Source organism: Osmia bicornis, chromosome 13 (genome assembly GCF_907164935.1).
Source record: "Osmia bicornis bicornis chromosome 13, iOsmBic2.1, whole genome shotgun sequence".
Lineage (NCBI taxonomy): Eukaryota > Metazoa > Arthropoda > Insecta > Hymenoptera > Megachilidae > Osmia > Osmia bicornis.
Window position 1 is genome coordinate 4,472,136 of NC_060228.1, and position 17,439 is coordinate 4,489,574.

Genomic DNA, 17,439 nt, shown 5'->3' on the forward strand with positions numbered 1-17,439 from the left:
AACAAACAATTGTAAAATTAAAAATAATAATTAAATAATTTTTAATAGAATAATTAAACAAAATTTTGCAATATACCCACGCGGAAATGGAAAGAAATAAACAATTTAAATAGATATAACAATAATTTGATTAATAAACAATTGTAAAATATAAAATAATTATTAAACAAATATTAACAAATATCAAATAGATATTCACCGGAACCGGTGAAGCGGAACGTCATGCTTGATTGCGCGCGGCGCGGGCAGGTACAAGCGCGACCTGAAGAGAGGTCAAATCTAGTCAGTCTTATCGCGACCGGTGAAGGATACGGATGGATCTGTCAAACATATACCGGTACGGATTGATACCATGGATATTCGTGCATGGATTTATCAGTGAATTACCACAAGTGTTACTGTGTTTGCCTATAGTGTTTCCTATAGTGTTTCCCATGTATTTTGGAATATTTATACGGATATATTAGTGCGTTTTATGGTGTGGTCACCCATGTGTTTTGACATTTTTATACAAGTGCATTAGTGTGCTGTGTGGTGTGGTACCCCATGTACCTGCATGTGCTTTATTGTATTTTATGGTGTGGTTCTCTATGTGTTTTGGCATATTTATACGGATTTATTAGTGGGTTTTATGGAGTGGTACCCTATGTGTTTTGACATTTTTATACAATTGCATTAATGTATCGTGTGGTGTGGTACCCCATGTAGATACATGTGCTTTATTATATTTTATGGTGTGATTCTCTATATATTTTGGCATATTTATACGGATTTATTAGTGGGTTTTATGGAGTGGTACCCTATGTGTTTTACTATAATTTTGCAAATATTTTATGGTGTTTTATGGTTTTAATCCTCATGTGTTTTGGGATGTATTTGCATGTGATTTACCGTGTTTTATGGTGTAGTTATTCCCATACAATTTTGCATGCATATTTTTGAATTATCCTATGTATTAGCATATTAACTACAACAGATTGAGAGAAAACATATATCGTTCAAGAAACGTGATTTTTATGCTTTCAGATGATTGCTTTGACCAGTGGGGATACCATTTCTTTGATTTGCCAACAGACGAGCTATGAGTCAATCTAACAATAAGATGCGTGGCGAGTGCAGTGGTGCAAGTCAACGATCGGTGAGTCGCATGCTTTAAAGTTCCTCCGGTTCCCATCATGTCGTAGGACGAATGGTCCGTAGCGACACGGGAATTGGTTGTAATTTTTATTTTTTCAGCGAGCATAGTGACCCACGAATATCACTGTATCATTTTATACAATGATAATCGTGCAAATTGTTTTTTTGTGTATTTTATGCCTTAGCTCAGGATAGGGTTTTCTTGTACATATTTACATATACATATAGATTTCGAGTTTAAAAATGTAGAGAAGTCGGATGACCCTCCGATTTCACAATACACTTTCTTTTTTATATGTACAAGAATTTATTTCGCGATGAGCAGATTTCAATATCAAAGTAATAAGCATGAATACTTTTAATAACTCCAACTACTTACTTTGACAAGGAAATCGCTCTTGAAATTGAAACGTTTTTCCGATTTTATTCGTGAAATTGGCATTAGGTTAGTATATGGGCTGGCCCCCACAGGGGGGTGGGATTTTCAGATTTATTAGTGTTGCGAAAAATTTACAGCGCGGGGGTAACTATGACAATGCACTGACTAGTATTCGGTGGGAATCCTTTTGGTTTTTAAACTCAATCCAATATATTATTTATTTAATGAAATTAGTTACAAGGATTCCGCGGCATAAGACCGTGAAACACCATCTCATGGGAGACAAACCCATGCATTACTAGGCCTTTGCAGGCGCAGCTTTAGAATACGGAACATATGAAAATATGTTACCATATTCTAAACTGTAGTCCTTTTGTCTATACTAGGGGCGTCCGTCAATCTGACACCGTTGGATGCAACGTGTTGGACGGGCGGGTAGCGCTCTTAGCGAAGGGGTGCATCCTGTCCTGGCGTTACGACGTCCAGGCGGGGTGGGTGGTATGTAGCGTCGAGCGCAAGTTCAGGGGGCCTAAGAACCTCCGTTGCCAGCTGATATTAGCAGTGCACCATGTTTTACGTCATAGTTGCCCAATTTTGCTTTTTAGTATTTGCTCTTCAAGCATCGTATAAAGTTTCCCTTTCGAACTTGAAATTCATTCTGTTACGTTCACGGTTCTCGACCCTAAACACTCATCATTCGCACTTCAGCCTCACGAACTCTATCACATAATCATTTATCCACCCGCATATCCTTGTGTAGTGAAATATTACCTCGTTGGGATTTTCAAGTTTAAGTAGTGTTGCGAAAAATTTTCAACGCGTGAGTAAATATTACCCCGTTAGAATTTTCAAGTTTAAGTAGTGTTGCGAAAAATTTCCAACGCGAGAATAAATATGACTATACACTGACTAGTATTCGGTGGGAATCCTTTTGGTTTTTAAACTCAATGTTTTATTTATTTAATCAAATTAGTTACAAGGATTCCGCGGCATAAGACCGTGAACACCACCTCATGGGAGATAAAACCATGCATTACTAGGCCTTTGCAGGCACAGCCATAGAGTACGGGACATTTAAGTATGTCGCACTCCATACGCTAAGCTGTCTTAAAGTCCTTTTGCCTATACTATTAGCGTCCACCACTCGGACACGTTGGATGCAACGTGTTCGATGGGTGGGTAGCGCTATTAGCGAAGGGGTGCATCCTGCCTTAATGGCCAAGTGCCATTGCGGCCAGGTGCCTTAAACAGGCGGGATGGGTGGTATGTAGCGTCTGGCGTATGAACTAGGGGGCCTAAGAACCTTCGTTGCCAGCTGATATTAGCAGTGGACGCATGTTTGAGTCATATTTGTTCAATTTTGCTTTTCAATATTTGCTCTTCAAGCATAATTTAAAGCTCCCCTTTAGTCATGTTACTAGATCAGGATTTTCTATTTTAATTAGTGTTGCGTAAAATAACGCGAGAGTAAATATGACGATGCACTTACTAGTACTCGGTGGGAATCCTTTTTGTTTTTAAACTCAATGTTTTATTTAATTAATCAAATTAGTTACAAGGATTCCGCGGCATAAGACCGTGAACACCATCTCATGGGAGATAAAACCATGCATTACTAGGCCTTTCAAGGCGCAGATTTAGAATGTGGCGGAGTACCAAATCTTCCATTTGATAAACTGCTGCCTTTTGTCTATACTATGGGCGTCCGTCAATCTGACACCGTTGGATGCAACGTGTTGGACGGGCGGGTAGCGCTCTTAGCGAAGGGGTGCACCCTGTTCTAGGCGGGGTGGGTGGTATGTAGCGTCGAACGCAAGTTCAGGGGGCCTAAGAACCTCCGTTGCCAGCTGATATTAGAAGTGCACCGTTTTTGCGTCATAGTTGCTCTATTTTGCTTTTCAGTATTTGCTCTTCAAGCATTGTAGAAAACTCTTCGTTCGTACATCAAATTCATTCTGTCACGTTCACGATTCTCGACCCTAATCACTCATCATTCACACTTCAGCCTCATGAACTCTATCACATAATCATTTATCCACCTGCATACCTTTGTGTAGTGAAATATTACCCCGTTAGATATTAATGTACCAGACATGTTTCTAGATTAGGATTTTCTATTTTAATTAGTGTTGCGAAAAATTTCCAACGCGAGAGTAAATATGACTATACACTGACTAGTATTCGGTGGGAATCCTTTTGGTTTTTATGTGATAAAATTAGTTACAAGGATTCCGCGGCATAAGACCGTGAACACCACCTCATGGGAGATAAAACCATGCATTACTAGGCCTTTGCAGGCACAGCCATAGGGTACGGGACATTTAAGTATGTCGCACTCCATACGCTAAGCTGTCTTAAAGTCCTTTTGCCTATACTATTAGCGTCCACCACTCGGACACGTTGGATGCAACGTGTTCGATGGGTGGGTAGCGCTATTAGCGAAGGGGTGCATCCTGCCTTAATGGCCAAGTGCCATTGCGGCCAGGTGCCTTAAACAGGCGGGATGGGTGGTATGTAGCGTCTGGCGTATGAACTAGGGGGCCTAAGAACCTTCGTTGCCAGCTGATATTAGCAGTGGACGCATGTGGAGTCATATTTGCTTAATTTTTCTTTTCAATATTTGCTCTTCAAGCATAATTTAAAGCTCCCCTTTAGTCATGTTGCTAGATCAGCATTTTCTATTTTAATTAGTGTTGCGAAAGATAACGCGGGAGTAAATATGACGATGCACTTACGAGTATAGGGTGGGAATCCTTTTGGTTTTGAAAGTCAATGCATTTAGTTAATCAAATTAGTTACAAGGATTCCGCGGCATAAGACCGTGAAACCATTTCATGGGAGATAAAACCATGCATTACTAGGCCTTTGCAGGCGCAGCTTTAGAATGTGGCGCACGACCATATGTTACATATTGTAAACTGCAGCCTTTTGTCTATACTATGGGCGTCCGTCAATCTGACACGTTGGATGCAACGTGTTGGACGGGCGGGTAGCGCTCTTAGCGAAGGGGTGCATCCTATCCTAGGCGGGGTGGGTGGTGGTAGCGTCGAACGCAAGTTCAGGGGGCCTAAGAACCTCCCTTGCCAGCCCTATATTAGAAGTGCACCGTTGTTGCGTCATAGTTGCTCTATTTTGCTTTTCAGTATTTGCTCTTCAAGCATTGTAGGAAGCTCTTCGTTCATACTTCAACTTCATTCTGTCACGTTCACGATTCTCGACTCTAAACGTTCATCATTCACACTTCAGCCTCATGACCTCTATCACATAATCATTTATCCACCCGCATACCCCGGTATCGTGAAATATTCGCCCGTTAGATGTTTATGTACTAGTTATGTTTTTAGATCAGGATTTTCTATTTTAATTAGTGTTGCGAAAAATTTCGAACGCGAGAGTAAATATGACAATGCACTGACTAGTATTCGGTGGGAATCCTTTTGGTTTTTAAACTCAATCCAATATATTATTTATTTAATGAAATTAGTTACAAGGATTCCGCGGCATAAGACCGTGAAACACCATCTCATGGGAGACAAACCCATGCATTACTAGGCCTTTGCAGGCACAGCTTTAGAATACGGAACATATGAAAATATGTTACCATATTCTAAACTGTAGTCCTTTTGTCTATACTATGGGCGTCCGTCAATCTGACACCGTTGGATGCAACGTGTTGGACGGGCGGGTAGCGCTCTTAGCGAAGGGGTGCATCCTGTCCTGGCGTTACGACGTCCAGGCGGGGTGGGTGGTATGTAGCGTCGAGCGCAAGTTCAGGGGGCCTAAGAACCTCCGTTGCCAGCTGATATTAGCAGTGCACCATGTTTTACGTCATAGTTGCTCAATTTTGCTTTTCTGTATTTGCTCTTCAAGCTTTATATTTGCAAAGTCGAGTCATTTTTATTAAAATAGTCTGGTAAAAACGTTTATTTCATCGCTATCTTCTCAATTCGCTCTCGTCTTCGACTGACCTCACATCGCGGTCATCCTCCAAGCTATCCGACTATATACTCCACCCCCCTGGGGGGGGCCAGCCCATATACTAAATCGGAGCCGTGAAATTTCGCCGATATTCTTACTTTTAATAAAGTGAGAATATCATCTTTAGTTTTTGCTAATCATACGTTTTAGCTTAGGCATTTCAGCACACATGAAGAAAACTGGTAGGTGAAAATACCTTTGGCCTTGTTCATTTTTATGCCCAAAGCTCATTCGGGTACTTAGATGTACTCGCGTGGGTGGAGGGCGGTGGACAAGGTTTAGTTTTAAGTGTAATACATTTTGGCGACTGACAAAAGTAGTGAACCAATAGTGAACCACGATACAAGTTCCACATGTGTGTGTGTGGTTAGGATGTGGGATTTGTATCGTTTATTAACAATCTTAATTTACTATAACATTACAAAATACTTATCAAGAATACATTGAAAAATTTTTACATTAGATAATTCAATAGAATACGAAAATGAAATATATTACTTTAGTATAATGTTCACTATTATTTGTCAGTCGATTTCAGCAAAAAGGTATGAAATTATTAGAGTGTGAATGTTGAATTGAACTCGGGTGTCGGAGGCGTCCCGGGACGTTCTCCCTAGGTGTAGGCATTTTTGCACCCGGGTGGTTGTATGAGAACCGTGGAGTGAATTTTTGTGAGAATGATTTTTGCCCCTTTTTAAATATAGCAATAGGCAGGCAGGTAGTTTACTTCTGGTATGATTGAGTTTAGTTTATAAGTAGGCAGGGCCAGAGCAAGCTTTCATGTTTCTCTTCGTATTCTCCTCTAATACGTGAGAAGCTTGTATCTGGGGTTGTAAGTTAAAAAATCGAGAGGAAAAATGAAAATGCAAATTAATTAGTTGATTAATTAATTAATTTAGCATTCTCTCTTGATTTTTTCAAGGCCAAGCCTTAGTTTGTAAGTCGTAGTCGTGGTACTAGACCCGATTACAAAAATGAAATATTAAAGTGAAAGTGAAAGTGAAGTGAAGTGAAATTAAAATTATTTTGTGCTTGGACATTTGTAAAAATTATGCACGTATGCGAGTAGCGATTCAGAGAATTGTTGCTCGTTTACGTGTTTCGTTTTTACGAATGCCTGAGCAAGCGTAAAATTGTCGCGAGTGATTTTTGTGAGGCTATTGCCGAAGAAAGAAGTGGCCATGTGCCGAAGAGCCCCGGCAAAATTTGCCCAGAAGAGGGGAACTACTAATGGCTCTCCATCTTCGGATGGACAGTCATTCTGTCACTATGCTCGCTAATTTGTTTTTTCATTTTTTGTGTTTTTCCTTGAACGGTATTAATAATACCGTCCAGGACGTATTGAACTCGACATTTTACGAGTTCAATACCCAGTTCGTTGAATGGTCAACTCGCGATTTTATTTCCCCTATTTCTTTTTCGTTTATTGCTTTATTGAAATAAATTATTCTTTTCTTATTGATTTGCACATCAATTACATTTCATGTTCTTATTTTAATTATGTTCTATTTATTTAAAACATACTCTAAGATTGTAATGGTATTTATTTTTTCTGTTGTCGGCATTTTTCATTTCAATTGTAATCGAAATTATGATGTTAATTATATTTTCTATTTCAGCATTTTATTGTTGAATTATTTTTTAATTGTTACTGAAATTATGATGTTAATTATATTTTCTATTTCAGCATTTTATTGTTGAATTGTTATTTTGTTAATTGTTACAGAAATTATGATGTTAATTATATTTTCTATTTCAGCATTTTATTTCAGCATTTTATTTCAACACTTTATTTCAGCATTTTATTTCAACATTTTATTTCAGCATTTTATTGTTGAATTGTTATTTTGTTAATTGTTACAGAAATTATGATGTTAATTATATTTTCTATTTCAGCATTTTATTTCAACATTTTATTTCAACATTTTATTTCAGCATTTTATTGTTGAATTGTTATTTTGTTAATTGTTACAGAAATTATGATCTTAATTATATTTTCTATTTCAGCATTTTATTTCAACATTTTATTTCAGCATTTTATTGTTGAATTGTTATTTTGTTAATTGTTACAGAAATTATGATGTTAATTATATTTTCTATTTCAGCATTTTATTTCAGCATTTTATTTCAGCATTTTATTTCAGCATTTTATTACAGCATTTTATTGTTGAATTGTTATTTTCTCAATTGTTTCTGATATTAGGATGTTAATTCTATTTTCTATTTCAAGATTGTATTGTTTAAATTTTTATTTTATGTTGTCTGTTTTGAATGGTTTCGCGTTATTGTATATCTAATCTTAATAATTATGTTTTCCGTTACAGCATTTTATTGTTTAATTATTATTATTTTCTCAATTGTTTCTGATATTAGGATGTTAATTTTATTTTCTATTTCCAGATTGTATTGTTTAAATTTTTATTTTATGTTGTATGTTTTGAATGGTTTCACGTTCTTATGATTTTAGGGTGGGTCACTAACGTAGCCACCTCCATGTGGTGTGACCTGGTAATTGATATCGTTTTCTAAAGATAACTTTTAGAAAGCGATATCAAGCTAAGAGCTACGATAAAAAGATTTATATATTTTTTAATTGGGAAACAATAGTTTAAATTCAGAAAAGTATTTTCGGAATTGCAATATTACCATATAGAACGTACCATATGGAACGAAAAGTAATAATAATGAATGCATGGTCAGTATTGTTTAATTATGTACTTATCCATATAGCTATCGTAGCATACACGTGTCATTTAGGTGTATGCGAAAGGTGACGTAGTATAGCATGCCGTTAGTTGATAGGGTTGATAGGGTTGATAGCATGCGATAATTGAGGTGGCGCTTAAATCAGTTTCTGTTCGGCCTAATTTTCGATGAAACGTTGACTGTTTTACCGACGCGGAATTCGAAGTTCGGCCTCGATGCTAATGATTTATTTTTATTAATAAAATTCAAATAACTTTTCTGTACATCTCCCCCTGTGGCCCGGGGGTTTAGAATACGGCCACGGTAACCCCTGCCTGTCGTAAGAGGCGACTAAAAGGGGGACCTAGAGGAGTGAGTAAAAGAGTGTGAGACTAAAAAGTATGGATAAGGATGAGTGGAATTATAGGGAAATTTTCTGTAAATTCATCCCGAAGCACCGTTGGTACTCTTTGCATGTTGACATTATCACATTGGGGTGTCAGGAACCCCGGTGCATAGGTGACGCATCGTCAAATTGTGACAATGGCTGCTCCGGTAAAGAAACGCGATATTCAACGAAATATCGACAACAGAAGTAGTGATGACGATGATCAGAGTTCATCAAACAGCGAGGATAATGAACAAGATGTACCACAAGAACAGGTGAAAAGATTACCTTAAATATTACCGATATAAGTTGTCATTGGTTCAGATAACCTTACATTCAACCACGAGGTTGTTGATTTAATTTTGTTTGTATCTATCATTCGCGATGATTACTATTTCTTGCAAACAAAATTGCCATAAAATTACTACAATTATCGTTATAATAAACATAGCAATCACACTACAATGATTTTTTTGACAGTACTGTTCCTTTTTTCGTAAAAATTGAAATCCAGAATGATTTTGTTGTGTTCTATAATTAAGTTAAGTCAATCCTTAAAAATCCTTACATCACATAATTCATAATATAGTTACAACATAGAATTCTTGATTAGGGAATGGAAATTCAAGTAGATTTTGAGGGAAGAAATCCATTAGATCCAGATTATCATGGCATTAAGACCCTTTTAAAGCAGCTCTTTTTGAAAGCACACATTGATTTAGGTGGTCTTACAGACTTGATTATTTCTCAAAACTATGTGGGTTCAGTTGTCAAACAATCGGAGGATTTAGAAATTTCAGATGACGAAGAGAGTGACATTAATGATGTATTTGGTATCACCACAGTAATTAATTTATCCAATGGACAAGTAAGTGAATCACACCAAATAACATATAGCTGATATTAATGGCATCTTATGTACGAAAAAATTTTATTTTTAGAATTATCTTTGTGTACAACAACTCAGAGACTTGCTAAGGCAGATGGCTAATGAGCATGCAACGGATGCAACAAACACCATGATAAAACATGTTCTTGAAAATGATTCTGAAGCATTAGGCTTATTAATTAACGAAAGATTTGTTAACATTCCAGCTCAAATTTCTGTACCGCTATTGGAAAACTTAGTTTCAGAAATAAAACGGGCGAATAGCAGAAAAATGCCCTTCAATTTCTCGTATTATATACTGATATGCAAACTGTATAAGACACAAGACAAGAAAATACAAAAGAGACTGAAAAATAAAAAGAAGGACAATGTAGAGGAGCCTATCATTATATGGAGTAATCCGGAGGAAGAAATTTTTGCTGAAGAAGCTACGGTTAGTTTCGAATTTTCGGTAGAAAAAGATTCGGATAGTGGTTTATGTGGAACATGGAGCGAGGGGGATGATGAAATGACGCCCTATAGAAGGGTGCTTTTGTTGGACGCCAACAAACTTGAACCAATTATCGACAAAATAAAAAACCAAATTTCTTAATCAATCTAAATATTGATTCATCACATATTCCTATGAGATCCTTCCTAGTGATATAATAAAGGAAGGTATATTGCTTTCAAAGAAGAACTTCTTTGATTATCTTTTTGTACAATGAACTGTATTTTTACAGTACATGTAATCGGCTTTTTATAATACACCTTTTTCATAATGCTTGCTGCAAATCTGTCTCCTATCACTTGCCCTTCAACCGTCTTTTTATTTATCTGCTGTACATATGAAGAATACGTCCTGCACACTACACAAATGTATTTCAACTTCATCATATAAACCTATGTATCTTATATATGTAATAGTAAAAAAGAATTTATTTTTTCGGCTAAATAAATAATATCATCGTAAGCAGATCGTCTCGCAGAATTTCGAGAGACATCCGAAGATTTTTTTGCACCTTTCTAAACAACGTCCTATTTTTATGTAGGTGGGTCTGTTGATGGAAAAGATTGCTTTACTGGTTTGGCTCTTCTTCTCATGGTACCTAAAATATTTAACATTTCCGAGACAGCAGGTGGTGCACTTTCCGCTTCCTGTCTCCTTTTTCTTTCTTCCTCTCTTTGTTTCTGCAATGAATCATTTCGCATTGGACACGTAATTCTCGTAAAAAAATATTATTCACGAATACGAAATACTTACGTCCGTCTGTTTCAACGTGAATCGTCCACCTTTTATCTGATTTATAATATCGTCGATAGCTAGAATGATTTAAGGACACATAATTACGGATAGTTTATCAGAAAATCTGACACCGTTTCAGCAAATTATGAAACTCAAAACTCAATTACCAGGTTGTTGCGTAACCGTCGGTGTTTTCTTGGTGATACCAAGCATACTTTCCATGTCGGTCACCGCATTCCGTTCCGAATTCATTTTTTCCCTCGTCAGCAACTTGATGGACGATTGACCACCGTTATTGTTAAACATTGGTGGCGGTGGAGGTGGTGGTAGAGGAGGTGGAGGTGGCTTGGAAAGCTTCTCTTCCATTTCGCTGATCTTCTCCTTCAAACTTTGAACCACACCTTCCAAGTTCTCCACCAATTGTTCAGCCCTTTCTGCCCTTTGATTAGCAACTTCTAATTCTGATTCAGCCAACTTCAACTTCTCCTCAACTATTTCAAACTCCACGTTCGATTCCTTCTCTTCCAGTTTCTCTTCCAGCATTTGTATATGGGAAGCATGATTCTGTTGCTCTTCTTCTAATGATCTCTTCAATGATTCCACTTCTTGTAACACGGTTAACAGTCTTCCATTCGGGTCGTCACCAACTTCGGCCATCAGAAGGGCGCTTTGATGAGCCAGCACGTTCCTTTCCTTTTGCACCTGTTAACATTCGTGTAATAAATATTCAATTGATATGTTAATCTTAATTAATCTTACCCTTTCTGCCTCGATTTTCATTATCTTCGCGTTCTCCCTTTCGCGATCACATTGAGCCTTCAACGCCTGCACCTCTTCAGCGACCATTTTGGTAACCCTTTCCATATTTTCTTTGTGTACCTTCATCTCGTTCACTTTCTCCTCACCTGTATCAAACGGTTATTTAGTCAGTGAATATTTATGATATTACTACTTTCTTTCTTCAATTACATTTCTGCCTGAGAGTTCTTTCTTCCTCCAATTGGGTTGTTAAGTGGGTCACCTGTTCCTGGGCTTCGAATTCTTGAAGACGAGCGGAATGCAATTCGGTCTGAAGCCTCGCTATCTCTTTACTCAATTCTGAAAATAATTCTCCTGATTAGTTTATAATTAACAATGGGAACTTGACGATCTAGAGATCTTCATTTACCCCTGACAGTTTCTCTTAGCTCATCGAGATCCTCGAAATTCGAGTCCACTTCGTCTGATAATTCAATATCTACTGCTCCTTCCGGATTTACTTGGAGGAATTTTTGCGTTATAATCTGAGATCGTCTCTTCAATTCACGATTTTGTCTGTACCACTAAACGTAATTTTGTATAAAATTAGTTAAGATGTAAAATTGAAGTCGGTTGTTTTAGATTTACCTGAGATGCTTGTTGCATCGCTTTATGCATCGCACCAGTCTCGACATCGTACTGATGCTTCAATTGCTCGTACTCTTTACATACTGCCTCAGAAACTAAAAGAAACATTAATTTTTTAAAATAGATATACTCCTAATCAAATGATCGAATATAATTACCTGTTCGCAACTTCTGTAGCTTTTGTTCTTTATCTTGGACCTGTGTATGCAGAGTGTTATTTTGTTTCTGCAATTGTTGATATTTCTTCTCCAATTCGGCATGTTCTTTATTCGCTGTAATTGATGATAAAATGTTTCTATATTCATTTGTAGATACACTCATGAATGTGAAACGTAACAAAAACACCAGTGGAGATATTTTATTCCGATCAATTTATAATTTTATCGCGTACCATCGGTGACTAAGAAAACGTCACTGGATTCGTTTTGCATGCAGCAGTGAATCACAACCGAATAATGGTTAAGCTGCATTACAGATGATTGGCCGTGAACTACAATCACGCATCAGTCACTTCCCTTTCGCTGTGTATTTTGCTTCAGGCCTGACTTATTTTACGTAAGTCTCTTACGAATTTTTATTTTTCGACTAAATTCAATTTGTAACAATTACCCATTGAAAATGAATGATTTGATGGAACTTTCAGATATATAAAATTGCAAAGGTCATAGATTGCACGAGGCTCGTGATCATCGAAGCGTTAAGTATCCTCCGACTTGCAATTAGTAACTTTTTCTAATATTACAAGGATTTGTGTCAGAAAAGGAGATAGCAATTAGCCTACAAAACTCAGGGGAAAAAAATACAAAAGAAGAAACAATATGAAGTCACGTTCGACTGTTAAGATTGCAAGTGCAATTAAGACATAGTTAAGACACAGCTGTTTAATCAAATTGAAAACCAGATAGAAGGAAGAATCCATGTTTCGTCGTATCCTTAACGATGACTAATGGATTAATAATAAAATTCCTTAACGACTTTAGCTGCTCCCCATCCAACTGTTCATTAAGCTACATGAAACTTGTTACTAATTATTAATTACCAGCCTCGCTCTTCTGTAGCAACAATTTCCTCCTCTTCTCGGATTCCTCGTATTTGCTCTTCCATTTACTCTCCAGGCTGTTGCTCCTGTTTAATTTAGCGATAGCGATCGGTTCGTGGTTCGTCTTGCAGTTGAACGTCGACGAGGCGAGCTTCTCCGCGGAGTTTCGCATCTCGATGCTCGAACTCGACAAATTATTGTTCCTCGATCGTAATTGAACCGCAGCATCGAGCTTCTCGAACGATGCCCTTTGAGCCGCGACGGATACGCCTCTTGATAGCTTTTCGAAAGATCCTCTTCGAGGCGGAGGACATCTTTCCTGTACTTTAATCGCATTCGTGATCCGCGGCACTGGAATGTGCGAGTGAATTACGCTCGAGGATGTCTTTGCCGGTTCTGTGCTCAGCACAATGTTCAGTTCTGTTTTATTCATCTTCTCTCTGCGAACAATGGTAGTTTTCTCTGGTAATTAATCATCTCACGATAGATATACGGCTTAGAAGATAAGATATATTTTAAAAATTGCTAAAACTTCTCGAGTTCTTCTATTTGGTGAACGGTACCAATGATTCTATATACCGGGTGTCTAGAAACAATCATTTCATGGATAATTCCTCGGAACAGACTGTACAAACGGGAATGAGTTCTATTGAAGTGCGCGTAAACGGTAGAGGGTTAATAACATCGGCGTTTCCTAAAAATAAGCATATTGGTCTCACCCCCTGCAGCCACGGCACGTTAGAAATAGCCGCACTGTCAAAACGTACTCGTGACTAATCTCGTCTCCGGGAATCGCGAGCTACTCGGTATTGAAGATAAGGTGTTTCACCAGCCACGTGAACTTATCGGGAATTGATAAACTCCTGTCGAACGAAGCTGCAAGTTACAGGTAATTTCGAGAATCATTCATTCGACGAATACTAAAGAAAGTATAGTAGAATCTCGATTATCTGTACGATTCAATAGCTGAGGAAGGTTGGAATAAATTGTCATTCTTCGGGTGACACGTAGTCATTCTATGAATCACTCGATTGCCTAGGTCATTTTCCAACTAATGACCTGGGATAATCGAGGTCCTACCACCGATTCGAAGCGGTGTTATACCATCGATCGGTGTTAATCGAAACACGTGTCGAATGTCAATTATTCTCCTCGGACATTTATCGTCTTACAGCCACTCCTCGAATTTTAAATATTACTGCCGCGCCTCTTACGTCATCTCTCAATTGTTCTCCATCGTTATCGTCGGACATTGTTGCTCCTCCGCTAGACACGATCGTCTTCGACTGATATAGGAATCTCGAGTAATATTCTCGAGAATATTACTTTTGTTTACATTGTCTAGTAGTCACGTGCAAAGTGTAGGAACGTGTACAACGAGAATAAGAGACACGTGTTGGGTTGGTCTTCGTGGGAGTCAACGAGACCTCCCTTAAACATTTACAAGTTAGTTAATTCGTTGGAATGCGTGCGTCACTACTTCCCTAGGATGATCGTTAATACCCTGTCGACGTCATTTCGTCGAAAGTTTGACGTTTCGACCGCTTTCACGATACATTTTGGATAATGGCCAGGTTAACGGGTGGAAATCTTGCCATTTGTTCGTCTGCCACGGAATATATCTTTGAGATATTGATCTTAACTTGCAATTTGTTTTACTGAAAACTTCTGTTTCCATTACTTAAAATTCTTTTAAGTCTAACGATTTTAACTTGCGATATACACATTACTTAAATGGCCATTTCGACTAATTAGGACTTATTACTTTGTCTACTTTAAGACTGTTTAAATTCTCTGCTATAATTCAGGTCAAAAGTTTCTGAATATTATTCCCCCAGTAATCACTGACGTTTTCCTACAGTGATTACACTTAATCTCCCAGAAAATGATTCTTTCCGTCGACCGTCTTATCTAACCAATACCGCAGAATTTCTTCGACGCGCGTTTAGAATCATTTCACGGGAATAGGAGAAATTCGAAGAATCTTTACGGGTTCAACTATTTTTAATTCACGCTCAGCCTCGCCTCGATCCAACGGATGCATTCTCTTCAGGAAGAGAGAAATGATTATTTGAAACGTGCCGTGTCATGCTAGCCTCGGGCTTGCAGGTCGACGGTCACGTAGATCGTTGCACTTTTCCGCTTGCAATTCAATCGATCACCTTGTTTGTATCGTTTCAACGTTTACGTTCCTCGACTGGTAAACCAGTGACGTTAGGACACTTCTCTCGTGACGATTCTCGTTACATCCGTAAGGAGAACTCTTTCTCAAAGTGTCCTCTTCCAATTTTCACGAAACTTTAAGGGATGCATTTTCCATCAAGAACCTACGCTATCCTAAAGGGGTTTCTTATTAATTTTCTTAAAGTTTCGAGCGTTTGAAATTGGAAAATGGCACTTCGATATGTTTCCTCGTCGACCGTGCAACTCGGTCGATTTGAAAAGCAGTTTACTTTCGGGATTAAAGTCGGTCAAGAAAATAGTGAATTTTATTCTGGCACGTATGAAAGGTAGAATCACGTGCTGGATTGCCTCTACGGGAAGTCTATGAAATCCTTTCACTTTTCCTGTTTCCCACTTCTGGATGTTGAACGCTGTCAAACGGACCGTTCCCGTATCGGGCACACGCTCGTTTAACTTCCCGCATTCTTTTCCCTCGAGAAAAGCGTTCGCTCTTACGTGAATCAGTCCGGAAGAAAGGTGGACCATTTAGAAATTCAAAATTTCGGATATTTAGAAAGATTAATAAAAATTATACTGTTTGATTCTATTAACTCCTGAAACACCCCGTATATGTTACAGTAAATGTACTATACACGCATACTAATTCGATAGATAAATATATGCACAAGCCATGAAATTCAAACTTTAAACTAGTAATGTAACACTGGCGTTGCGGCAAATGTATACATCGTTCGGTAAATGAATACCAAACATTCGAATACTTTCTTGTGCCACTGTGAGTGAACTTAGAAGGCAGGTGAATGGTTCCATCTTGCAACTAAGATCTTCGGTGAACCTTTGCTTCGTTCAGTGATCTTACAAAGTGGAAGAAAGTATGATTTAAGATCCTTAGGTGTTAATGTTGTCACAGATAGTACTATCACTGTATATTTAAAACTAAACTACTTCACTGCTTAACGATTCTCAACGATGAAAGGAAAGAACTATTATAAACTTACAGTTGTCTTTCTCAATTTCTTAACGTTGACACCAATAAACGAACAGATCGAAATGTCACGCGATCGGACACGTCACTGCATCTTTCGAACTTATCGATCAGAGTTCGTGGAACCAGGTGAATCGTACAATGACGATTTCCAATCGAGTTTACAACGGGTACAAAAGTAAAGAAGGTGCGCGTTCTCCGACGTTCGCGCGCATACTGCTCGCACGGCTGACCGTAATGTCACGTTATCTCAGGAGGTTCCAGACGACGTCGACGACTCGAAAGAGTTAGAGTAGAAGTGCGTGCCCTTCCTTTAATGAAAGCCATCGATGTGTGCGCTCGTGGCCGCGAGGTTTTTTCATTGTCAGCGAAAAAAAAAGGAAAGAGAAAAATGTCACTCCACGCAGCCAGTCCTCTTTCTTTTGTTTACAGATAATTTCGCGATGTGTCGGAGTTTCGAAAGAAATGCAGTTGCCAAGTCGCAATCGATCCCGTACGAAACTCGCTTCTGTCTTTTATATTACCAAATCGAACGTTATGTCATTGTGATCGATAAAACGATCGGTTTTATCATCCCGACACACAAAGTCAATAAAAGTCAACCGTTCCTCATTTATACCCGCAAAAAGAACATTAGAAACGTTTCTTGCGCACTGCATCGAGTAGTTCGCTTTAATAACACGCTATCAATGGATCTATCAGCCGTGAAAGACCCTTGAGAGCGTATAACGAAAGCATGCATATGGCTGGCAACCGGAGAATTTCCTCCGGGCATGTTGAATATTATTCGAGCGCAATTTCGTTTGCTGTTCATTCGGTATTCGATTTCAATTCGTTATTCGGAAAAAGGGAATTTCTTGAAATTATAATTTTTAATCAATTCTTCGACACGAGCATCTTGAATATTATTCGAGTACAATTTCGTTTGCTGTTCATTCGATATTCGAAAAAAGGGAATTTCTTAAAATTATAATTTTTAATCAATTCATCGACACGAGCATGTTAAATATTTATTCGAGCGCAATTTCGTTTGCTGTTTTGTCGAATTAAAATTAATTTTTAAATTATTTTTTAAATTAATCATTAAGTGTCTGAAATAAAATAAGAATTGGTCTTTTAAACCAAATATAGTAAAATCTTACTCTTAATGAAAATTTTATTCCA

The 17,439-nt window shown here is 37.9% G+C and overlaps 2 protein-coding genes across 2 annotated transcripts; one reads left to right on the forward strand and one right to left on the reverse strand.

The window, feature by feature from the left end:
* The first annotated feature begins 8,499 nt into the window (after positions 1-8,499).
* LOC114880166 (protein BCCIP homolog) lies at positions 8,500-10,411 on the forward strand. The gene is made up of 3 exons (XM_029195868.2): positions 8,500-8,842; positions 9,181-9,435; positions 9,509-10,411. The coding sequence occupies exons 1-3, from the start codon at positions 8,723-8,725 to the stop codon at positions 10,046-10,048; spliced, it is 915 nt and encodes a 304-aa protein (XP_029051701.1). The 5' UTR covers positions 8,500-8,722; the 3' UTR covers positions 10,049-10,411.
* Positions 10,246-16,575, reverse strand: LOC114880165 (shootin-1-like). The gene is made up of 10 exons (XM_029195867.2): positions 16,289-16,575; positions 13,107-13,546; positions 12,226-12,339; positions 12,068-12,162; positions 11,850-12,003; positions 11,651-11,779; positions 11,441-11,586; positions 10,849-11,383; positions 10,700-10,758; positions 10,246-10,626 (listed from the first exon to the last, which is right to left on the reverse strand). The coding sequence occupies exons 2-10, from the start codon at positions 13,537-13,539 to the stop codon at positions 10,480-10,482; spliced, it is 1,812 nt and encodes a 603-aa protein (XP_029051700.2). The 5' UTR covers positions 13,540-13,546; positions 16,289-16,575; the 3' UTR covers positions 10,246-10,479.
* Positions 16,576-17,439: the final 864 nt, after the last annotated feature.

Coding starts and splice junctions, on each gene's coding strand:
- LOC114880166 (XM_029195868.2), top strand. CDS start 8,723: ATGGCTGCTCCGGTAAAGAAACGCGATATTCAACGAAATATCGACAAC. Junction 8,843..9,180: donor AAGATGTACCACAAGAACAG/GTGAAAAGATTA, acceptor ATTCTTGATTAG/GGAATGGAAATTCAAGTAGA. Junction 9,436..9,508: donor TTAATTTATCCAATGGACAA/GTAAGTGAATCA, acceptor TTTTATTTTTAG/AATTATCTTTGTGTACAACA.
- LOC114880165 (XM_029195867.2), bottom strand. CDS start 13,539: ATGAATAAAACAGAACTGAACATTGTGCTGAGCACAGAACCGGCAAAG. Junction 12,004..12,067: donor CGATGCAACAAGCATCTCAG/GTAAATCTAAAA, acceptor AATTACGTTTAG/TGGTACAGACAAAATCGTGA. Junction 10,627..10,699: donor TCACGTTGAAACAGACGGAC/GTAAGTATTTCG, acceptor GATTCATTGCAG/AAACAAAGAGAGGAAGAAAG.